The 24,808-nt window shown below is 47.0% G+C and overlaps 1 protein-coding gene across 1 annotated transcript in view; it reads right to left on the bottom strand.

The window, feature by feature from the left end:
- Window positions 1-24,808, bottom strand: part of CABLES1 (Cdk5 and Abl enzyme substrate 1) — a 107,272-nt gene that overhangs the window by 50,643 nt on the left and 31,821 nt on the right. Inside the window, exons 2-3 of the mRNA XM_061169388.1 lie at window positions 14,891-14,962; window positions 8,722-8,814 (exon numbers count right to left, since the gene is read on the bottom strand). Coding sequence (XP_061025371.1) covers window positions 8,722-8,814; window positions 14,891-14,962 — 165 coding nt within the window. The remainder of the gene's footprint in view (window positions 1-8,721; window positions 8,815-14,890; window positions 14,963-24,808) is intronic.

The raw sequence follows: 24,808 nt of genomic DNA on the forward strand, positions 1-24,808 counted from the left end.
CTGATGACCCAGATCTACCTGGCCAGCAATCAGCTCTCCGTTGGCACTAGCTAGCCTCATAATGGTTGTCATTTTCAAGGGTGTCTCCTCCCCGAGGGCCGAGATCTGTCTTTACTTCCAGTTAACCCAGGAGACCCGGGGGCCCCCCGTGCCCCCTGTGAAGATGCAGATGAGTGTGAATGGTGACTGGCTCTTCTCGACTAACCAAGCGGCAGCTCCCAGCCCCCAACCACCATCCTCAGGATGTTCAATGGCCCCCTCCAGATGCTAAGGCAGGGGGTCCTGGACTCCTCTCTATCATGACAAAGGGTTTGCTTATACATGTGTGAACAGTTTTTGAAAGACCTCAGGTCATTTCTGAACTTCGTATCAAAATTAATTCACTTTTAGAAGACAATACACAATACACACACCTCCTCTAATTTTCTATAAGAATAAGGTTACCAAAGAAGACCTATGGGACTTCCTTGGCAGTCCAGTGGTGAAGACTTCGCCTTCCAATGCAAGGGGTGCGGGTTCGATCCCTGGTCAGGGAGCTGAGATCCCACATGCCTCGGGGCCAAAAAACCAAGGCATAGAACAGAGGCAGTATTGTAACAAATTCAATAAAGACTTAAAAAAAAAAAAAAAAAAGAAGACCTGTGATGCTTGCCCTTGATTTTTGGTTGGCCAGAGTGCTCCTGATCAAAGCCAAGCCAGAGCACATCAGTGGTCTGCCTAGCACCCTCCCTAGCTCCCATCTCACTCACAGTGAAAGCAGACATCTTCACGATTCACCCTCCCAGGTCTCCTCAAGGTGCATCTCTCCTTCCTCTCTCCCTCTCTTCCACCCACACGGATTTCCTATGGTTCCCCAGGCACAGCCCTTGCGTTCCGGCCTCAGCACCTCTGCAACGGCTGTTCCATCCACCTTGAACGCTCTTCTCCGCTGGGACCACACGGGGCTGGCTCCCTCACCTCCTTCCCACGTCTGCTCAAAGGTCTCTCCAGCAGTGGAGTCTTGCCGCAGCACATGCCCTGCCCCCGCCCCAGCGGCTTCAGTTTTCCTCCAGAGCACATCTATCCCATCTCTGATAGGACACACTTACTTGTCTATCATCTGCCTCCCCGACTAGCCTGTAACTCCATGAGACAGGATCACGGCTTTATGCACAGATAAATCTCATCCCTTAAAATAGTCCCAGTGCAGAGCAGAGGTCAGCACCTAGGTGCTGGAAAGATTGAACACAGGTTATCACTGCATTCTTCATAGTTAAGGAACTGCTTTATTAGGCGCCGTCTATCCAGATGCACTTGTCTCCTTCCAGAAAAATGGCTATTTACACATAGGCGGTTCAATGAAATGAGGCGGAAGACCTGGCTATTCCCATTTGCTATGTGCCATGCCTCCCACCCTCCGTGGTGAGAGGGGCTTGGAAAATCCTAGTCCAACAATGGGGCCATCCTAACAAATCCAGTGTCCTAAAACGTGACACTCGTGCAGATCGAAGCTCGACAGATGCGACTGACCCTGGCTGGGTGCAAAAGTGATACATTTCTGGGATGCTATCTCCTTCTATCAGGACGAGCTACATTAGCTCACTCTGTAGTGACCTCACATCGTTAGCCTCTATGGAGCACACTGTTTAAAATCTAAATTCCAAGATATTTTTCACATGAACTTCTGAAAAGTCTGTACCCTGTGCTGTAATTGATCATCTACCTCTGTTACATTTATCCCTGCTAAGTTTAACCTCGGGGAGCTGTTGAAGGAACCGAGCCTTGGTTCTCCGCTGTAACACAGTCTCCTGCTTTTGGTCTTCCACGTGGCCCACCACGAGGCTGACTGGCCTTCATGCTGCAGAGGAGATGATGCTCAAGGGCATACCACGTGCTCGTCCTCCCAAGCTCCCTTCAGGCTGACGAAGCTTGGCTAACACACTTCAGCTGCCTGAAGGTTCTCCAGCTGCACAGTCACCCAGCATCCCTGGGAGATGCCATAATATGGAACAGTCTAATGTTCTGCTGAAATCAAGAAATGTCAATGTGGAGGTCCTCTAATTTACTAGCCTAGTTATTCAATCAATAAGGAGATGAAGTTAACATGACTCTTTCTCAGTGAAGCCATGTTGGCTGTGGCCACCTCCATTCTTTTCTAAAAGCACACAAACCATCTGTTTAACAATCCATTCCAGAACTCTGCCAGCAATCAGCTCTAGGCTTGCTGGTTTACGATTATTAGAACTTATCCTCTGCTACCACCTGTCTCTTTTTGACTTTTTTTTTTTTGGCTGTGTTGGTTCTTCATTGCTGCACGCGGGCTTCCTATAGTTGTGGCGAGGCGGGGCTACTCTTCATTGTGGTGTGCAGGCTTCTCATTGCGGTGGCTTCTCCTGTTGTGGAGCATGGGCTCTAGGCACACGGGCTTCAGTAGTTGTGGCTCACAGGCTCTAGAGCTCAGGCTCATTAATTGTGGCGCACCGGCTTAGTTGCTCCGCGGCATGTGGGATCTTCCTGGACCAGGGATGGAACCTGTGTCCCCTGTATCGGCAGGCAGATTCTTAACCACCGTGCCACCAGGGAAGTCCCTCTTTTTCACTTTTTAAAGGCAATGTGTGCCTGGCATTCAACTCAGAACTTCTTTCATTCTCCCCGGCACTTTAAAGATCATTTGTATTTCTAAATTCTTTCCATTCCCTGATCTAGTCCTGAAGACTGAAACATTCAAAATGTAAGGCCTCTCCATTCATTTATTCCACAGACACTTGCTGAGGACCTCCTGTGTGCCCAGCACCTTGCTTTGTTCAGTCTACATTTCTTCACAGTTCTACTTGTTAAAGATGCTAATGCTAGCCCAGCAGCTGACATCTGCTCTGTCCTTGTACCATCAACCCCAAGAAGTTTACCATCCCTTTCCTCCCTCTTCTGAATATGGTTTTAAAAGCCCCATGGCTATCACTGGTGTTTTATTTTATTTTATTATGGCAAAATATATGTAATATAAAATATGCCATTTAACCACTTATAGGTGTACGATTTTGTATCATCAAGTACATGGACAGTGTTGTGCAATTATCACCACTGTTTCCAAAACTTTTCCACTGCCCCAAACAGAAACTCTGTCCCCCTTCCCCCAGGCCCTGGTAACCTCTAGTCTACTTTCTGCCTCTATGGATTTACCTATTCTGGATATTTTGTATAAATGGAATCATATATTGTGTTTGGCCCTTTGGGTCTGGCTTATTTCCTTTTTTTTTTTTTTTTTTAATAAATTTATTTATTTATTTATTTATGGCTGCGTTGGGTCTTCATTGCTGTGTGCGGCCTTTCTCTAGTTGTGGTGAGCGGGGGCTACTCTTCGTTGCGATGTGCAGGCTTCTCATTGTGGTAGCTTCTCTTGTTGTGGAGCACCAGCTCTAGGCGTGTGGGCTCAGTAGTTGCGGTACTCAGGCTCAGTAGTTGTAGCTCACGGGCTCTAGAGCGCAGGCTCAGTAGTTGTGGCACACGGGCTTAGTTCCTCCGCGGCATGTGGGATCTTCCCGGGCCAGGGCTTGAACCTGTGTCCCCTACATTGGCAGGTGGATTCTTAACTACTGCATCACCAGGGAAGTCCCGGGTCTGGCTTATTTCAAACAGCATAATGTTTCTCAGGATTCATACACACTGTAGCAGGTATCAGCAGTTCATTCTTTTTTACGGCTGAGTAATATTCCCCTGTATGTATATACCACTTTTGTTTATCCACAATCTGTTGATGGACACTTGGGTTGTTTCCACCTTTTGGCTATTGTGAATGATAATACCATGAACATTGATATGAAAGTACCTGTTTGAATTCCTCTTTTCAATTTTTTAGGTACACCTGCCAGTGGAATTGCTGGGTCATATGGTAATTTTATGTTTGTTTAACTTTTGGAGGAACTGCCCAATTGTTTTCCATAGTGGCTGGACCATTTTACATTCCCACCAGCAACATATGAGGGTTCCAACTCGGAATCTGATGTCTGAAGCTGGACTCCACTCCCCACTTTCTAGCCACGTGCTCTAGTTTCCTCCTTTGTAAACTGAAATGATGAGTGTTTTAGTTTCCTATGGCTGCAGTGATAAACTGTGACAAAGTTAGGGTCTTAAATCAACACAAAATTATCTTACAATTCTGGACGTCAGTACTCTGAAATGGGTCTCATGGGGCTAAAATCAAGGTGTTTGGAGCTGCTTCCCACTGGAGGCTTGAAAGGAGAATCTGTTTTCTCGCCTTTTCCAGCTTTGGGGCTGCCGCAGCCCTTGGCTCATGGCCCCTTCCTCAACCTTCAAAGCCAGCAATGGGCAGTTGAGTCCTTCTCACATCACATCACTCCAGCACTGACTCTCCTGCCTCCCTCTTCTGCTTTTAAGGACCCTTGTGATTACACCGGGCCCACCCAGACAATCCAGGATAATCCTGCTACTATTTTAAGGGCAGCTGATCAGCAATCTCAATTCCATCTGCAACTTTAAGTCCCCCTTGCCATGTACCTGACATAGCCACAGGTCCTGAGAATAGGACAGTGACATCTTTGGGGGACATTATTCTGCCCAACACAACAGTAGTAATACCTTCCTCATGAGGTTGTTTCAAGGATTATTTGTATTTCTAAAGTCTCTCCATCCCTCAAAATATAGTCCTGAAGACTGAACTCATTTAAAAGGTCTCTCCAGGGGGTAGAGAGAGGGGGAGTTGGATGAAGGCAGTCAAAAGGTACACACTTCCAGTTATGAGATAAATAAATACTAGGGATGAAATGTACAACATGATAAATATAATTAACACTGCTGTGTGTTATGTATGAAAGTTGTTAAGAGTGGATCCTGGGAGGTCTCATCACAAGGAAAAAAAACACGTTTTTTCTTTTTCTTTTACTTTGAATCTATATGAGATGACCGATGTTTCCTAAACTTCTTGGGGTAACCATTTCATGATGTGTGTAAGTCACATGATTATGCTGTACACCTTAAACTTATACAGTGCTGTAAGTCAATTATAGCTCAATAAAACTGGAAGAAACATAAAATAGAAGGTCTCTGCTTTAATTTACTCAACAAATACCCATTGAGATGAGTTAATGAAACAAAGCCTGTGAGGTACTTAGAGCCTGGTACCCAGGAAGCACTCAATAAATGTTACCCATCATCACTTTATGTTACTCTTAATTTTATAATCCCTTTTGGCAATATGGATGCAGCCACAATAATCCACTTCTCAGTCTGAACCTTCTGAGATCTGTCTTCCTAAAACCCAGACAAACATTGCTTTCTTTCCGTAACTATCAAGTCCAACATGGCCTCCCCATCACCAGCCTGTCTTCATGTTAAGGCAGAAGTAGACCTAGAAGGTGCCAGCTCCCTCACCATCTGCCCCACCTGCTGGGAGAGGAAACACCCGTCAGCCAGGGAGGACCCCATCATGCCATCTGGTTCTAACAGTGGAGCTGAAGCTCCCACCACGGAATTCGTAGTCTGTGTCCAGGCTCTGTCCTTCTTCGCTCCTCCTGCCGGAGGGTCTGCAGCCCAAGTCCCACACGCTCTCAGCACGGTTCTCTGTTCTTGATCCGACGCAAAGCCTTCTGGCAGGTCCCCAGCGCCAGCCTCATAGAATGCACCAATTCCAGACAGAGGAAGACGGTTCTCACTTAAAGCGGGCTCCATCCTCCATCGGAGCCACACCTTCTATGGAAGAGGCTCACCTCCGCGTCTCGTGCCGTTGGACTCGGTCTAATGTCACAGAATGAAGTGGGTGAGCACGGACCGGCTGGGGCCCCGACGTTTCTTTCTAAGTAGCTACCTTGATATTACGGATCATGAGGTTAACTTGGACTTTTTGTTTTTTCAGTGACACAAGTATTGTCTTTTATTGTATTTGGTTTTCAGTTTTAATATTTTTGTCCCTTTCTATCTCAAAATTTTGCTTAAAACTCTCAGTCAGGTCAGGCTAGAACCTTATAACAGACACTCTACTCATTTCCCACGCTGTACTCTAGTCCTTGCTGAGACCGGAGCCCAAGTGGCCCTTGACGCCCGTGCCTCTGCCCCATGGTCAGCAGGCTTGGAGGCGGGGGAGCCTCAACACCAAGGTCTTCGGGTCCAGAACAGTGAGTGGGTCCTGGGTTCGGCCTGCTGTCCAGGAGGCTGGTCTGTGCTGCCCGGAGGTCACAAGGAGACTCTGGAGCTGGGCAGAGCTGTGAGCGGGCAGAAGTCGGGGCTGGAGTGGGGACAAGTCTGTCCAGCTGGGAGGGTGCCTCCCACGGGCCTGGGGGGCTAAGCAGGCCCCCTTTCAGTCTGTCTTCCCCGGCACAGGAAGAGGCGGACACACCAGTACTCAGGCCACTCTGTTCTCAGTCCAGACCTTTGAAGTGCTTTAGTGAACATCTCCAGGCTTCTCAGTAAAGCCTCTTTCCTCCCAACACGGCAGGCAAACCTGAGTCAAGTGGCTCCCATGTGGGCTGCAGGAAGGCCCCCTTTGGTGTGGTGCTGTGTGTGTACCCCGCACGCCCGAGGTGGGAGCATCAGAGACCCCCAGGCATCGCCCCAGTCCCTCCCTCCCGAGAGCATGTCCAGGCCCCCTCCTACCCACCACCGCAGCTCTGAGCTCATTCCCGTCCCTGACCACCTCCAGCAGGACGGCCTCACGCCTGCTGCCCGGCTGCGGTGGGTCCCCTCCTCCCACTCATCAGCTCCTGACCACAATTTCCTTCTGTCACCTCAGAAATCATAGTTTCTTCCTGGTGCCCTCCTGAGTTTTTCTTTCATCTGTCTAAGAACAGTCCATCCCTGCTAATAAATCAACTGGAGGGAGGAAGGAGAGCATCTCTAGGCCTTTCATCTTCTCTGGCACCAAAAAAGCAGTTCTCACCTAGGCAGGTACAACCGGCTGTTACCACTGCCTATATTATATATAGCCTGTGCTGAGAGCCTGCTTTCCTGCCCTAAAGCCCATTTCTTAGATCTCCAGATAAGCTAACAGTCCCTCCTGGTTCCCTCTGAAAATTCCCCAGCAAAACTGCCAGCAACTGCATGCTTTCTGGACTGTTGACATTGTTCCAGGGTCAAGGGTGTGCCGGGGAAGGCGGCTTCGGAATATACTATACACTGGTGATCCCATTAGTCCAAATCTTTTATTAACTGCATCCTCTCATTACAAACCATGCCAGGTGATTGATTATCTGACTTTGTGTCCTCAACAGCATTGAGAAGTGGGGAATACCATTAATTTGGCCCACTTTTTGGCTTTATCATTGATTTTATTTAGGAAGTCGAGGCTTTCTATGTTTATTTTATGGTTCAAGAGATTATGGACAAAAACACCAACATACATAAATGATGAATAATTATACTAAAAATGGCATAAGTAAGGTTCGGATTCAGTAAGAGCCACAAAAGAAAAGAAAAACACGGTGGTTAAATGAATAAGACACAATAATTGTGACAGTGAGAGCCAGGGTGAGAGAAAGAAACTCAGGGTATTCTATTTCACAGATGACAGTTGGGTTCATTTTAACTAAAAGCTCTGTACTTAAAATAGGAATACATACGGAGTACGTAAAAATTATTTGATGGGAGAGTTCAATTTGGCCATTCTAAAATCGTTGAATAGCTATAAAATTATGTTCTCTATTCAAGTGAGGTTTAAAAACTTGAAGAAAACAAGTCTTTAAATACTGTAATTGTTAGTTATTCAGGTTGTACAGTGTATTTTACACCAAATTATAGTAATGCTGGGCCTTAATCATGTCATGAGTCTAACTTTTTAGCAATTTTCATTTGGTATATATTAGAGAGTATTAGTGGGGCCCATATGAGCTTCTGTAAATCAGGAGGAGATCAAACGAAAATGGTCTTGGGGCAGGAACTCTGCTCTGGGATGCGTCTCTAACTATGATCCAGGTCACAGGTCGGTGGAGAAGAGCCACCCCCAGGAGCACAGAGCATCAGGGGACCCCAGGAGGTCTTGGAGCCCTGTTCCCAGCATTGTTGTGAGGCTGCCATGAACGGGCTTCGCCATTCAATTATAAGCAATGCCGGCAACAAGGATTCACATCCACTTGTCACCAGGAAGGTTTTAATACCAAGGTCATATACATTTAACCATAATTTTCATTTAACAGCCCTTTCCAAAAGAGCAACTCTTTGCTGGAGAAACAATGGTCCAGACGTACGTCAGCAGGCCCAGGAATCTGAATCGGCACCCAGGGAGAATCTGCTGGCAAAGTCGTGATTCTCCCCTCTTAATGAAAATCATCAGAGAGAGAGCCAAATCCGACTTCAGGCGCAGATCTGGCAGGATATTGACTGACCAGAGCACAGAGCCCTGGTGAAAAAAGAAAACAAAACCCAAAAAAGCGGAAAAAGAAAGAAACAACAACAACAAAAAAACACCTAAAAAACTCAACTGTTTTTCTGTTCAAAATTTCCTAAGAAAAATATATTTCAGTACTATTAAAAATTCAGTTTTAGTTAGTCTAAAAAACTAGGCCTTTGGTTGCCATTAGAGAGCAGTATTTTCTATAAACTTCTTTGGATGATTCTGGCAGGAGTGGGGTGGAAATAGTAGTCTGTTAGGGAAGGTTACATGAGATCCTGTTCATCTTAACAGCAGGCTTCACTCTGTGAGGTCTGGCCATTCAACGGGTCCCCTCTTCCCTTCCCCACTGGACCCACCCCCTCCTACAGCAGGGAGGATGGGGGCAGTTTTTGTTAGTATGATACCTGCCATTCCTGGTATCGTGTTGCCGCATATTCTTGATAAAATGAATCTTCTTAAAGTTCTTTGGTCTGGGCGAACCTGAGAGAGTGCGACATCTGAAAAATAAAGCCATTTTGAAAACACAGTCAGTTGCCCGTGGACAGCTGAGACATCTCCACACAAAGACAGGAAGGAAAGACCAGACTCAAATGGTTTGAGTCACCCCAAGGATAATGAGGACTATATAGCTGGAAGCAAGGAAGCTTTAAAAAAAAAACCCAACGACAGACAACTTCCTGGATAATACTGATAATAATTTATATGGGTCTCTGAAGAGCCAGCTAATGAAAACTATTGTCCTCAGTTACAATAACATAACCTACACGAATTCCAAAGACATTATTTGTTCCTGTCATCTTAAAAAGGATCCTCCTGTATCAACACAGGTAACGGGAACAGAAAACTGTAAATTTAAGAATCCAGAGGGGGGGGAAAACACTGGAAAATTCAGTTTAAAAACAACCCCGAATCATTTTTCTTCTGTAGCAGGACTCTGGCCTGAATTACCTGGACTATTGCCTCAACATTCAACTTGGCTCTGCCTGGAAGTCGCAGCTTTACTTTGAATGAGAATCAGAGACTGAGATCCAGCTAGTGGCTGTTTTTTTTTTTTTTTAAAAGATAAATTTTAAATAAATATTTGTTGAACAAATTGACTTGGATTCCAATTAATTTTTCCTAGAATATACAACATGTGTTTGCACTACAGGAATGACAGAACAGACCACAGGCTGAAAAGATCTTATTTGTGTATATTTTTTCAAAGGTACCTGGCAAATTCTAAGATATACAACTGTAATAACAACTAGGGAAAAAGCAAAAATCCCAGCAACTGAGAATCTGAAGTTTGGTCTTGTATTGAGAAAGGGAGCAATGACTTTTCTAGTTGGGTTTTTGCTACCAAATTTTTTTGTTTGCCTTTCTGACCATGGACCCCAAGGGCTGGCTCCTGGCATCAGACATGGGTGCCTGAGACCTTATGCTTCAGAGAGCGAGTCCCAGAGAAGCAGTGCCCGGCTTCCCAAAACCACACTAAGGTCCAGGCCATCACCCGAGTTCAGTCACTTCTGAACTTTGAGGCTTCAGGTAAGAGAATAACAAGATGACCCAACGAGGAGGTACAGTTGAGGGCAGGTGGGGTGTGTGGGCCCACTGGTGGCCAAGGATTAGGGAATGGGCAGCATCACAGACCTGCCTAGCAGCTCGAATCTTTACTCTCCTCCAAGGGCTCCCCTCAAGGGAAATTGAGGGATAGCCCTGGGCTAGGCTAGGTGTACAGCTCCCAAACCCCCTTACCTGCCCTCAAGTAAGGGCCAGTCTTCCTACAAGCCCTTTCCCAGAGAGTGCTGAAAATTATTTTTTTTCCTTAAGAAACAGCACCTTAAAATGTAATTTAACTTGAAAAAAATATATAGTAAAGTGAATGAGTGCAGGTCAAAGCAAAGACATGGTAGCAGGTATCTGGTGGCTTTCATCAGGGAAACAGGGTTCCCTGGGCCTTGGATCTAGAGGAAGGAAGGCCCCCTGCCAGTCATGTCCATTCCACCGCAGCAGGGTTCACAGCACACGGCCACAGCCTGAGTGGCCCTCCCAGCATCCACCACAAACTCACTACCAACCCTAGTGACCTATCACTAGTAATATTTCAGATCCCTCCCTGGAGCTGTTGTGAGGATTAAACGTGATGATTTCTACAAGAGCTTCGTACAGTGTCAAGTGAAACATTCAAATACAAATATTCACATTCATACATATGTACACACATTCATATACACATTTCAAGTGTGTGATTATTATTAAAACCTTTAACTACAAAGGGTGCATATTTTGTTACTGTTTGCCTCCTATATTCTGAAAACCACAGCCCTTATTAAGGGTCCTGAATTCTTGGTTTTAAATAGATTCTTTTAAAGACGTGCAGAGGGACTTCCCTGGTGACGCAGCGGTTAAGAATCCGCCTGCCAACACAGGGGCCACGGGTTCGAGCCCTGGTCCGGGAAGACCCCACATGCCGTGGAGCAACTAAGCCCATGCGCCACAACGAAGAGTAGCCCCCGCTCGCCGCAACTAGAGAAAGCCAGTGTGCAGCAACGAAGACCCAACACAGCCAAAAATAAATAGTATAAATAAAAAAACAAATTTACAAAAAAAAAAAAAAGACGTGCAAAACCCTGCCTGAGGGCATTTTGTAGATGCTTGCTGTGGACCTCAGGAAGGGTTTGAATAGGGAAAAGCACCCACTAATCCCCCTCCCTACTCCAAGCCTCAGAACCCAGATTCAGCTTTCTTGCGGTCCAAGAAGATTCAGCCTCACTCAGCCTTCCTGGGGCAGCTCTCTGGAAGCAGACCAGCACCTCAAACTGCCTCTGTTCCACCTCCAGAATGACTGTTAGAGTCTGCAGGCCACCCAAGGTCCCCAACTGTCTCTCTCACACACAGCAGAAGGTTCTAGAACTCTGTAGTCACTGGAGAGAGGATAATCCTTGAAGGCATAAATGTGTGCTATCACTGGTTGCTGGACCGTTGTTCAGGAGCATCCTCACATCCTTACCCAGCTTCCTCCCAAAATGCAGAGCTTCCTGGGCCCCCCAGTCTGAGGGCAGTGGGCTAAGAGCTAGACTGTGAGGGTACCTTCCTAAGACCCCAAGCTGCTCCCTGCCTCCACATCTGCAGAAAGAGGTGCTGTTACCCTCAGGTTTGGGCACAAAATCTCCCAGCCTTCTGCTGAAACCGGAAGTTGGCAAAAGGGGCACAGGTGGCTTTTGGCACCAGTAATTACTTAATGGCACAGCAGCCCGCACACATCAACTGAGACAGGCTGGAAACTGGGGCAGGTGGTGACGGCTGCCGCATTTGCTGCAGCTGAACTGAGGTTTTTCTGGACACCTAACAGAGACATCCTAGGTCCTTATTTCTGGGATACCACGTAACCACCAGGCAAAGTGGAAAACCTCAGTCTAAAGCCTCTCATTGCAAATGCTCAGTCCTTGGAGTTCAAGGTGGATACAGGAAACTAACCTGTGATGTGCAAGAGAAAAGAAAGACTTTTAAAAAGATAACTTAACAGAGGTGCTTTCTTTCGATACCAGCATCCAATTCTAACTGCATATGCTACTGATATAGCCCTTCGATCAGCAAGTTGTTTGTTGTCTTGTGTTTTTTTAAGCATTCAGCCTCCACCACCCCCCACCTAAGAAACGCTTTAAGAGAATTGTGGCATTACCAACAATTGCCAAGGAAACTGGAAGACTAAGCACTCAGGTTATGGCAGGTTAAGCAAAGAAGGAATTAATTTCAAAGCCACCTGCATTGACATGTAAAAATACCCATTTAAAACCATACATTTTAAGTGATGCAAAATTAAATTAGGATAGAATTAAATTGAAAACTAATTTAATGAAAGATTAGCTCTTTCTTGTTAGCACTGATTACAGGATACACTTAATTATGCAAAAGGTTTTTAATAGATGCCTTGGAGCAGTTTGTTCTACGTGCTGAGTTTAAAAGCAAGTTGGGCTAATAGCCTTCCGCCCCCACAGTTCCCAAAACACTTCAGCATCATTACTGGTACATTCATTTCACAGAATCGGGGAGCTGGAAAGGACAGAGATCAGCTGATTTGCCCCTCCCATTTTACAGGTGGGAAAACCGAGGCCCCAGAGTAGGTAAATGAATTTCCAAAGCCACATAACCAGTTGGTAGAAGAATCAGGCCAAGAATTCAAGTCCCTTGACTCCCAAACTAATGCCCCTTCTGCTATTTTTATTTCTTAGGAACAAGTAAGTTTCTAAGTAAATATCAGAATTTTTTATTGAAGTATAGTTGATTTACAACTTTGTGTTAATTTCTGGTGTAAAGTGATTCAGTTATATATATATATATATACATAAATATATATATCCTTTTCCATTATGGTTTATTACAGAATATTGAATACAGTTCCCTGTGCTATACAATGGGACCTTGTTGTTTATTTTATATATAGTAGTTTGTATCTGCTAATCCCAAACTCCTAATTTATCCTTCCCCCACCCCCTTTCCCTTTGGTAACCATCAATTTGTTTTGTATGTCTGTGAGTTTGCTTCTGCAGTAAATATCAGAAATTTTTCAATTAAAAAAAAGTCCATTAGGGAAACTAAGGACTTCTTAAACTGCCAACTCCCTTGGTTTCAGACTTACTTTTTTTTTTTTTAATTATTTATTTATTTATTTATTTATTTATGGCTGTGTTGGGTCTTCGTTTCTGTGCAAGGGCTTTCTCTAGTTGCGGCAAGTGGGGGCCACTCTTCATCGCGGTGCGCGGGCCTCTCATTATCGAGGCCTCTCTTGTTGCGGAGCACAGACTCCAGACGCGCAGGCTCAGTAATTGTGGCTCACGGGCATAGTTGCTCCGCGGCATGTGGGATCCTCCCAGACCAGGGCTTGAACCCGTGTCCCCTGCATTGGCAGGCAGATTCTCAACCACTGCGCCACCAGGGAAGCCCCAGACTTACTTTTTAAACTTTATATTTACACAAGATTTGTTGGAAATTAAGTATAGCATTCTGTAAGTAAGGGCTGGATGAAGTTACAGTTAAGGCAGATAAGCCATTTTTACTCTGTCCATTTGTGCTATCACAGGACTGAGGGGTAGAGGACCAGCCTGGGCAGATTCTGAAAGGAGGGTACAGGGGTGATGGGGCACATGACCAGGAACACAGCGCCCAGCTCCTTCTCTGGCCCCCCTTTACCACCCAGAATCCCCGAGGAGGTGACATTTTAGAGCCTGTGACTTTTTTTTAACCTGGTTTCCTTGGTCACAGCTACCACATTGCTCGAACGACCACGGCTCCTTGCATCCTCTCCAAACTCCAGGGCCTTTGCAGTTCTGTTCATTGATTGGCATCAACTGTACTCAAATGCCAAAGCCACTCGGCGCCACCGGAGAACGTTTCTCCCTGACGCTCGCTGATTACTTTGGGCCACTTAATAGAGACTGACAGAAGAACACTTGTACCCAGGCCACGTGGATCACACAGCCACACACCATCAGCCTAAGATGGTCCCAGAGGCTATGTGTGTTTTCAAAAAGACTTCAAAAGTGGAAATCGGACTGTCTGGCCCTGACTTTCTCTTTGGAATGATGTTGGTGATGAGATTCACAGTCACTGATGCTTCCAATCAGATCCCAGGCCTGTCTATGCTCCACCCTTTATCCAGGTGGTCTGTGGACAAGATCCGTGACCTGGGGGTGAAACTCCAGGCAGGGAAGGAGCCGGCTCCAGGGGGAGACGCCTCCCTCCACCTCAGCATCCTCCCAGGCTCAAAGGGAGGAAGCCAGGGACTCCCAATTCCTGGCCAGCAGCCAAAGCATGCATGAAGGGTGCAGATGTGGGTTCCCCTAGGAGCTGGTGCGAGGGCATGAGAGCACACACCCTCCCTCGGCTCTGCCCCATCTGCAGCCTGCCACGCATCCCCTGTAAAGCCACAGCGTCCCACAAGGTCCCGTCTTGCCTCAGCTCCTCCTGCACAGCCAGCTCAGCTGGGGCTGCGGTGAGGACTGCAGGGGACGCAGTGTGTGTCTCCTGAACTCCAGGAGGGCCAGGTGGACCGAGGCGCAGATTAGAGGAAGGAGAGCTGCCAGTCAGAGGCCCGGCACAGCTCAGCAACTGCTGTCACCCAAAAAAAGATGCTTCGAAAGCACTTTTCTAATCCGGAGGGAGAAATGGAATGCTTTCAGCCCCAAGGGAGCACTCACAGCTGACCTACCCAAGTTTCCCAGCACCTGGCTCTGGAGGAACATCGTGCGACCTGCTAATGAAGTCGGGGACTGTGGTTACTGTGTCACCGCGCCTGGGAAAGCCAGGGCAAGTGACGCGCTCTTCTTCATCAAGCAGCAATTTTCAAAAGGAACAGGTAACCGCACCTGAATTCACATGCAAACTGGGCTATTCTGATACATAATTGGGATTTCATAGTGTTCTAGTTCTAATGTTCCAAAGGGCTGGGGTTTCCAAACGGAGTCTGGGGATCAGATTGTCATTTTTAGAATTTAATTCTGTAGATCAAAAACTAAAAAAAAATTCACACTTTGGCCGCCGCCTTGTATTGCAGGCCATTCACACACACATAAATGCAACCCGAAAACTTACCTCCGTAGAGGAGCGTTCTCCTCAATATCCTCCAGGGTCTCCAAGGATGATCTCTGGGAGATGAGGCGACGTCTGCAGAGAGAGGGAGAAAAAATCTAGGAGTTAAAACTGCATTGTGAAATGGATCTGGCATTTCTGTAAAGCTAAAACTGTTCTAAAAAATAAAGTCCACTAAGAAAAAAATCAGGCGAAAGGTGTTTTAAGAGGCTGCCATATTCCCAGCCTGTACCCTGAATGCCAAGCCCATCTTGCCTTGCTGAATCCTGAGCTTTCTCCCTGGTTGTAGGGCTGCTTTTTGGTGATTAGGGAAGTGATGGCTACTTTTTATGCTGCCTAAAACCAAAAAAAGACAAGGTGCCTCTGATAGTGTATAACTTTGGTACTGTGTGCACTTTTTCTAAAGCATTAGATAGTCCTGTTAAGTATTCAGATATCAGTGGTCTGAACCAGCTTTAGCTGATAAATATTAAATATTAAAACCGTACTAAATAAAATCTCAAAATCATTAGGAGGCAAGAAAAAACTTACGGTCTCTGGGCCATAATTTCGAAAGCAACTAGAAACAAGGCAGACATTATTCCCCTGGGGGAATTTCTCCGAGACCAGTGAGAATATATATCAGGGCGTGATTAGGCAAAACACAAACTCTTTCCATCTGCTAAAGAACTGCAAACCACCTGCCCAAACCTCCTCAATCTAGTTTCTTTTGTCAGACTGAAATAAGAATGGGTCCTAGTTAATTGAGAATATCTGGTACAGGGACCAGGTGGCATGGTGGTTGGTAATTTTATAGCAAATCCGTTTGAACAAGAGCCGTCACTTCATAGTAAGTGATTTGGCTGAAGGGTGGTGTGGACAGAAAAATATCTGATTGGGTCTTTACCTTGGAAAAAAATGGGACTAAAATGAGAAGACTATGTCTATTTTGTGTTCATTTGATAACATTTAGGTGAAGAACATGCAATTATAACCATGTTCTAATTTGTTCTAAAGAATAAAAAAATGAAACGAATGTTTTTTCTTTGTTCTGTGTGTACTTTTTCTGACCAACCACACTGATACCTTTTTGCTTCGTGTTTTATTTTTAATAAGACAATCAGAAGGGTCATTTTTGCAAACCATTCGAGTGCTTCATCAATTTTCTCAGAGCCTGTCTTCATGTTTTGACAGTCAAATCCTTTCTAAAACACTCAGCACACACCTCCCTGCTTCTCTCTCCAATGAGCCTCGTTTGTCCACATGTGAGAACCAGGAGCTCTCCAACATCGCCTTCACTGTCTTCGTGACACACTGACCTTCTGCAAGATCCGCAGTTTACTCTGTAATTAACTTATGCTAAACTTCCATTTCTGTAATATGGTATTGTTAGATTTCCAGCAGTCAGTCAGACCAGGCAGACACTGGTCTTACCTGAGGGGGTGGGGAACTGATTTTATAGGTGGGGATTTGAGAGGTGGCCAATTCATGAGTAAGTAGGACTTGCCTGTGCAGCCCCCTAAGTCCAGGGACTCAGCACGCCAGGACCCCTGTGACAACACCCGGCGGCTGTGGCTTTGAAGGAAGTGTCCAGGCCATCGTGAGGCACAGTCCCTTCAGGTGCCAGGTCTGGCTGGGACGGAGTCCCAGGCTGGGACGGGGACAAACCCCCAGTTAGTCACACTCCCACCCACTGTAGCTCTCAGGGATAGGTGTCCCCATGCTCCCCATCCAAGGGACGGTATGATGCTACATGTGTGCTGGGTCAGACAGACTCAGATTTCAGTCCTGGAGTCTGGAGGCTCTGGGACCTTAGAACACTCCTTAATCCTTGAGCCTCAGTTTCCTCACCTATGACACGGGAAAATGAGAGTAAGTAAGAAACAAAGAGACATGAAGTCCTTGGCACAGGACAGTTAATGACCAGGAGCTCCTGGGATTTTGATTGTTACTCCAGTTTCCTCCACTGGGGCTGCAGCCTGACCTGATGCCCTCCCCGCTCAAATGACTGGGGTCAGCCTGGCTGTCCCAGCTCTGGCCGCTCCTCCAACCCCTGCCGGTGGCGAGGTCACTCCCAAATGCCCTGTGCCCGAGCCAACCTGTGGCACGTGCTCCTTCCACCCCTACACCCCCTTCAAAGCAGAGCTAACTTGGTGTCACCTTCGCTGAGGCACTGGCCACCTATAAAATTAGAGCCCCAGGCCTCCGTGCACTGTTCTTACTTAATACCAATGTCTCCTCTGCAGTTGTGATTAAAATGATATTTACTCTGTTTATCTGTGGATAATGTTCTGAGTTTTGTTTTTCGTTTTTTTTTTGGCTGCACCATGCAGCATGTGGGATCTTAACTCCCCGACCAGGGATCGAACCCTCACCCGCTGCAGTGGAAGCGCAGAGTCTTAACCACTGGACTGTCAGGGAAGTCCCTCTTCTGAGTTTTTAAATCAAAAGTGAAATATTAATTTAAGTATGCACCCCTAAATTGTCATTAGACATAACATAGTCACAGGCAGAAATAAATGTATGGGTTTCAGATCCTGAAAATCCCAACAAATCCTGTCAAACTTTGAGCCTTCCTCTGCAGGCAAATGCAGAGGCACCTGTCACCTCTGCATTTTCAGGTGACAGGTAAACAGACATTTAACATTTGGCTCAATCAGCAACCGAGGTGACTGCAGCAATTGTGCAGCTTCAAGCTCTCCCTTCCTTCAATTATCGTAACAGAGGTCCCCTGGGAAGCTCTGTGGTTGGCTCCTTGGGCAGTAAAGATACAACCAAGGCTGCAGCAAAGGCCAGGCAGGTGTATCCTTTTCTGCCCATCCACCCGACCAAGCCTGGCCTGCTGGGACCACAAAGCTGATCCCGGCTTAACTCTTGTCCTCAAGGAGCTCATATTCAAGGGGGAATCCGTGGGACCACCAGCAGGGAATTCCATTAACAACCTCTCAAGCTCCTCTGCCATTTGAGGCTGTCTCCCTTTCCCACCCCAAGAAGAGCATGGCCAGCCCTCCAGCTGAAAATGTGTCCAAGTGAAGCCACGGAGGACACATGAGGCCCTGCCAGGCGCCCTGGCGCCCACAGCCTCCCGTCCAACATTCAAACCAGGGGGTTTACCCTAGAAAACTAGGTCAATTCATAAAAGCACACAATCTGACAATTCCCCCATCTAAAAGCAACATCCGGCAATTCCTATGCTGGAAAAGACAGATGTTATTTGGAAAATAATCAAATTAGAATACATCTTTCTATATATTTATAAGGATTTGTTTTCTAAAAGCCAGTACATTTGATATTCTCTTCATGAGTTGAACAGGTATAGATTCTCTCCCTCTCACACACACAGAGGCACTTAAGGTCTGGATTCCTTAGAGGGAAAAAAATTCAAAACCCAAATGCCCACCTGTTTCTTTAAATTCAGCAGATGTGTGCTTCCCTTCTTCATGAACAGAACTAAGCAATATATTCTTTGAGATGCACACATAGAGCTTGGAAAGAACTACCACGGATCATTGTAAAGAAAGTGTCAGGGTTTCCCTGGTGGCACAGTGGTTGAGAATCTGCCTGCTAATGCAGGCGACACGGGTTCGAGCCCCGGTCTGGGAAGATCCCACATGCCACGGAGCAACTGGGCCCGTGAGCCACAACTACTGAGCCTGCGCGTCTGGAGCCTGTGCTCCGCCAACAAGAGAGGCCACGATAGTGAGAGGCCCGCGCAGCGCGATGAAGAGTGGCTCCCACTTGCCGCAACTAGAGAAAGCCCTCACAGAAACGAAGACCCAACACAGCCAAAAATAAATAAATAAATAAATAAATAACTGATCATTTAAAAAAAAAAAAAAGAAACTGTCATATGGTACCAGGAAAACGAAGATGTGATGCCTGCCCTTCCTGCCATGAGGGCCTGCCCTGTGGTGGTAGCTCACCTCTGCCCCTGCCACCCTGCTAAATCCTTCCAAGCTGTGTAGTAACCTTTCCCCTTGCCTTCTATCTTCAGAAAGCCCACACTGGAAGGGAAGGCTAAGGGTGGGTGACTGACCTTCACCAGGCACTTTTCACCCTGTAATCTGCCTCATAAATCAAGTCCATTACTGTGCAGACTCCTTACCATTGGGCACAGTTAACAAGCAGAGGTCTTTGAATATTTTAATGACTGATGAGGAATACTTAGCCTTGGGCCAAAACAGCATGCCCCCTTATTAACCACGAAGACATTCAGTAAGAGCCCAAGCATTATACGTCGAAATCACTAAATGAAAGATTGAGTCCTCAGAATTCAGGGTTCCCCATCTTGTCTGACAATTATAATTTGGGCCCTTCCACACTGGCCACCAACACTTTTGAGGCCGATGTGGTTCACATTCAACACTCATATGTAAGTCAGCCTCCCTAAAGCCCCTAGACTCATTTTAGAAATACTACCCTTTGAATGTCGGACTCTGCCTAGGCAAGGAAATTCTAATCCATGACAAGGTGGCCTATCTGGATATACCTACTTGGACCAAATTAATCCACTTATCATTAGAGCTAATGGTTGATTGTGGTGCAAGTCACTGAGTGCTCCTGGGACCCAGGGCTGGTCACAGTGGGAATTATGGCAGCAGAGCCTCACCAGAGTGGACTCTGGGCTCACTAATGTCCCTGCTGACCAGTGAGGCTGGGGCAGGGTCATCCTAGCTCCAGCTGGGCCCAGGGTTTAGGACGGTGATTTAGGACCAAGCTGGGATAAAGAAGGTGACCCCCAGCCTCAGCATTGGTGTCAAACAAGTAAGTTGAGTTGGATCAATGCTCTCCACCCAGGGAACATTAATAATCTCTGGGGGAAAAACACAAGCTTTGGGAGCAAGAAGGGACCCTGACCATCTGGGCCAACCATCGCTACCCTCACAAAAAGGCAATTTAGCTGTGTGGTTCCCCCCATGTATGGAGTCCCCTTCCTGGCTGTCAGGCCACTGGAGGGCAGGGTTACCTCTTCACAGACGTGAGGGAATGAGGGCCTCACGGATCCCTCAGTTACACAGGGGATGGGCCAGCTGAGGTCATAATTACTTCAGATCTGTTCCAACAGTTATTATGACCAAAAAAAAACCCAAACAAACAAAACCTCCAACCATAAAAATGACTTACTCTTACAGCCACGAGACACCCACACACTTGTCATTTATTTGCTCTGTTACTTGTGCCCTGCTCCCACTGACCACGTCACCTCCCTCCCCCAGACAACACTGACCACTCCAGCCAGTGAGCTGCTGAGGCTCTCCTCACCTGCATAGCCCCAGGGATGGAAGATGCTCAGTAAACAGCAGGGACTCGATCAGGGCCGGCTGAATAAACTAATGAAGTCCACCATCGGCCGGTGGCTGTTTGGGATTTTCCCAGAGAGCACCAGACCTTCCACTCAATGCTTTTCTATGCACAATTATTACTGGCTCTTCTCTATTCAATACACAAGGTCCCGATCTGATCACCAGGAGGCCAGAAATCATCCTCAGAAAGCTTCCCATGGTCTCACTACAGCGAGAAGAAGAGGGAGGCAGAAGACCCTCATCCTGCAGGGCTGGGGTGGTTGGGTGGGCAGAAGGGCCAGGGCCCCCAGCACAGCCCAGCAGTTCACAGGTAGAAGGCATGATCCATTTAAAATGGATTTCTTCTGTTTGAGTTTATTAAACATTCATCTTTCCAAATGGATTTTTCCCCCTACTTTTGTGACTGTAAGAGTACTATGGGGCTTCCCTGGTGGCGCAGTGGTTGAGAGTCTGCCTGCCAATGCAGGGGACACGGGTTCGAGCCCTGGTCTGGGAAGATCCCACATGCTGCAGAGCAACTGGGCCCGTGAGCCACAACTGCTGAGCCTGCGCGTCTGGAGCCTGTGCTCCGCAACAAGAGAGGCCGCGATAGTGAGAGGCCCGCGCACCGCGATGAAGAGTGGCCCCCGCTCGCCGCAACTAGAGAAAGCCCGCGCACAGAAACGAAGACCCAACACAGCCAAAAATAAATAAATAAATTTATTGCAAAAAAAAAAAGAGTACTATGTTTCACTGTTTAAAAAAAAAATTCAAATTAGGAAACGTATAAAGTAGAAACTGAGGAAATGACCTGCAAACCCCAGGGCCCAAAGAGCACCTTCTAAGAGTTTAGTGTATGTCCTTTTAGACTTGTTCCTATTTCCACATCAACTTGTAAACGTGTGTGAGTGTGTGTGTGTGTCTGTGTCTGTGATTGAAACTATGAAAAAGACAAGAAGGGTTTGCTTTTTTAAAAACAAAGGCAGGGCTTCCCTGGTGGCACAGTGGTTGAGAATCTGCCTGCTAATGCAGGGGACACGGGTTCGCGTCCTGGTCTGGGAAGATCCCACATGCCGCGGAGCAACTAAGCCTGTGAGCCACAACTACTGGGCCTGCGCGTCTGGAGCCTGTGCTCTGCAAAAAGAGAGGCCACAATAGTGAGAGGCCTGCGCACCACGATGAAGAGTGGCCCCCGCTTGCCGCAACTACAGAAAGCCCTAGCACAGAAACGAAGACCCAACATAGCAATCAATCAATCAATAAATAAATCTATAAAAAAAAAAAACAAAGGCAACAAGGAAGAGCAACCCGCCATGGGGTGAAGCTGGAATCCGGCTCCACTGTTGGTGACATGTGCAGTGTCTGAGCAAGATATAAGGATGGGATCTCAGAGAGACAGCAGCCAAGAGAGAATCTGGGGTCCTTCCCAGGCTGGGAAGCAGCCCCCGGGGCTGGGTACCCTGTTCTCTGGCTCTGGACCAGCAAGTGAAGAGCAGTGAACACAGAGGGGCTGTGCTTGATTGCTTGCAACACCAGCTAGGGAGAAGGGGATCGAGGACCACCAGTAGGATTAGGGCTCCAAGCTCACCGCTGAGGCTTGGTCCTGATGCCCGCAGGTCCAGCAGCCTTCCCCACGCTGAGGTGCAGATGTGGGAATGGTGGCCCGAGACCTTTCTGGGGGCTGGAGGACTATCTCACTACCTCAGGTAAAAGAGGTACTGCAGGCAAGGAATCAGGGCTGGACAGCAAGCAGTCCCACTTCAACCTAGAGACCACGGGAGTCTTCATCCCTCAGCCTCCTTTTCTGACTCAGAGTCACAAAGCTTCCAAGGTCCCAATCAGGGCCCAGCAAGAAAAGGTGTGAGGGTCACTAACCTAGAAAGCAGAGCTGGCCTTTTTAGCAGTTAGGAAATCCCTTTGCAAAATGTCATAAGATCCCGTCCCCTGGTTCGTATATCTCACGTACGAGAGGAAGCTCACTACTTCAAGGAGCCCTGAAGAGAAGAACCACTATGTATCCAAGAATCGTACTTTCATTGATACAGCTTTTGTGAAAATTCTTGTTTTCACATACCAGGCTTCAAAGTCAAATGCTAACATCCCCACTGTTCTTTCCTTCATTTCTCTAACGCAGCTTCAGGTTGTTGAGGTCACAGCACCAGGAGCTTGATCTCCAGATTCAGCAACTAAGTTGTGATAACTCTGGTCATGATTTGGCAAATTTCAAAGCCAGGATTCCAGATGCTCCTGTAGCAGAAGTCAAATCAGATTGTGCTCCTTGAAGAAGCAAACTGTTTTGCACCAATACATATGTGTTCACAGATGAGAAAGAAAAGTCAGCTGTCCCCTCTCAACAGAAGCTACAGTCTGAAAGCAAAAACGGCCTTGGCTTCAGCCTGAAGGCGTGTTTGTTAGATGCATGCTCAGTTCTGCTTTCCACGATCTAAAGCTTCATCCAGCAGCAAAGGTGCTGAAACTGATTGAGGCCGTACCTTGCTCGCCCGGCAACGGCTGCTTGATAGACTGTGGAAGAAATCCCAGAGGAGAGCTGTGGAATCTGACATAGCAGTGGCGTATGGGCTGGGGCAGGCCACCAGGCTGGGGTGACTGCAGAGCACCCTGCCTGGACCAGTCAGGTCCTGCAGTGCCACTGAGCAAAGAGCACATGGCTGATTTGCTTGTGCAGGAAAAAAACCCTCTCCCTGTGGCAGCATATGTCTCTAAAGGCAGATCCATACGCGGAATACGGATGGACACAATTCACACCCCCCCAGCAGTCATGGAATTTTCCTTGTAAAGGAAGGAAAATAGATCATCTTTAAGAAAAGAAGGGCTGCATGGATCAAGAAACAGACAAAATGCTAGGAAACTGATTTTGAATCTGGCTATATTTTAGAATCTCTAGCTGATAATCAGGCATAGAATCAAACTGAAGTCAATACACCAAGAATTGCCAATCAGCTTGCTCAAATAAGATCTGTTTCTACATTAAAAAATATTCAGCCATTTATTTCCTATTTTTGCAAACATTTATTTATTAATGATATATCAAGTATCCAGCAGCAAGCTGGATGCTGAAATACAGCAGTGAAAAAGGTAAACACTATCCCTCCCTCATGGAGTTTAAATTTATGGTCAGGAAGACAGACACTAAACAAGTAAAATAATTCTAGTTGTGAAAGAGATTAACACAAAGGAGGAAGAAAACAAACTACCTATAATACTGTGGGGCTACTAGCAGGATACATTTCAGTTATTTGTAAACATACTGAGTTCTTGCTTCCGCATGTGCGTCAAGAACTTCCCTGGTGGCACAGTGGTTAAGAATCCACCTGCCAATGCAGGGGACACGGGTTTGACCCCTGGTCCGGGAAGATCCCACATGCCGTGCAGCAACTAAGCCAATGAGCCACAACTACTGAGCCTGAGCTCTAGAGCCTGCAAGCCACAACTACTGAGCCCGTGTGCCACAACTACTGAAGCTCGTGCGCCTAGAGCCTGTGGTCCGCAAGAAGAGAAGCCACCACAATGAGAAGCCCGCGCACCACAACGAAGAGTAGCCCCCGCTCGCCACAACTAGAGAAAGCCCATGCGCATCAACAAAAACCCAAGGCAGCCAAAAATAAATAAATAAATAAATAAATAAATAAATAAATTTTAAAAAGAAAGAAAGCAACTCCAAATGTTTACAAAGAATACAGAGACACTCGGCTTGCCTGAGGCTACATTTGTTTCGAGGTTCTCATCAGACTCACCAAATCCTGGAAAACCAAGGTGTGAGGTTATCTTAGCATTTAGGCCTGTGCAGACAGACTTGTTGGCAGGATTTAATGACTGGCCAGGTTTTCACTCCTCAGATTCCCCACTCCACCCTGCCCACTGTGCCCTGCTAATCTTACAAAACACCCTTTCCATCATGTCATTCCCTAATTTGAAGATCCACAATGATTCCCTCTGGGAACAAGTTCAAACTCCTCTGACAAAGGGACTAGATGGGGAGATCAGAAGGCAGAGCAGACACAGCACACATGGCCATTCCGAAGGCACCTCCCAGTCTCCTGGGGCATCCCAGGAAATAGAGGGGCCATGCCAGAGCCACGAGTCGACAGTGCCACATTCTAATTCCCCCTCAGCCTCATCCCGGAGGGAAGGGCCTGGCCCTGCAGCTGGAGGGAGCAAGTTGGGCCAAATGTGCAGAAGAAGAGAAACCAAGAGCAGGTGTATTGGTTGAAAAAAAAATCAGGACCCAGAAAGGTTTTGGGTTTTGTGTGGCCGATGAGATAAAACGACATTACCCTTGCAATAGAACATGCTGGATAGCCATGGGGGTGACAAGTGGGGCCCAGACCAGGGCAGGGTGAGGGTGGAAAGGAGACATGAGCAATGGAAAACCACTCAAAATTAAAGAATCGCCTTCATCCTGGAGACGAAAGAGCCCTGTGGATCGAACAGAACCAGCCCAAGGAGTTTGGGGCCAACTCACGTATGTTCTGGGTGGGCCCCAGAATCAAAGGAATCAAATCCAGGTGTTTCTGTGACAAGAGTGCCCTGAGCCAGGTGAAGGAGGGTGGCTGGGAACCCAGCACCTGGACCCGGAGTTTAAGGCCAGGACAGACCGGGTGTGGCGTGTGTGGGGGGCGGGCAGGGGAGGGCACGAGTG

This window comes from Eubalaena glacialis, chromosome 15 (assembly GCF_028564815.1).
Source record: "Eubalaena glacialis isolate mEubGla1 chromosome 15, mEubGla1.1.hap2.+ XY, whole genome shotgun sequence".
NCBI lineage: Eukaryota > Metazoa > Chordata > Mammalia > Artiodactyla > Balaenidae > Eubalaena > Eubalaena glacialis.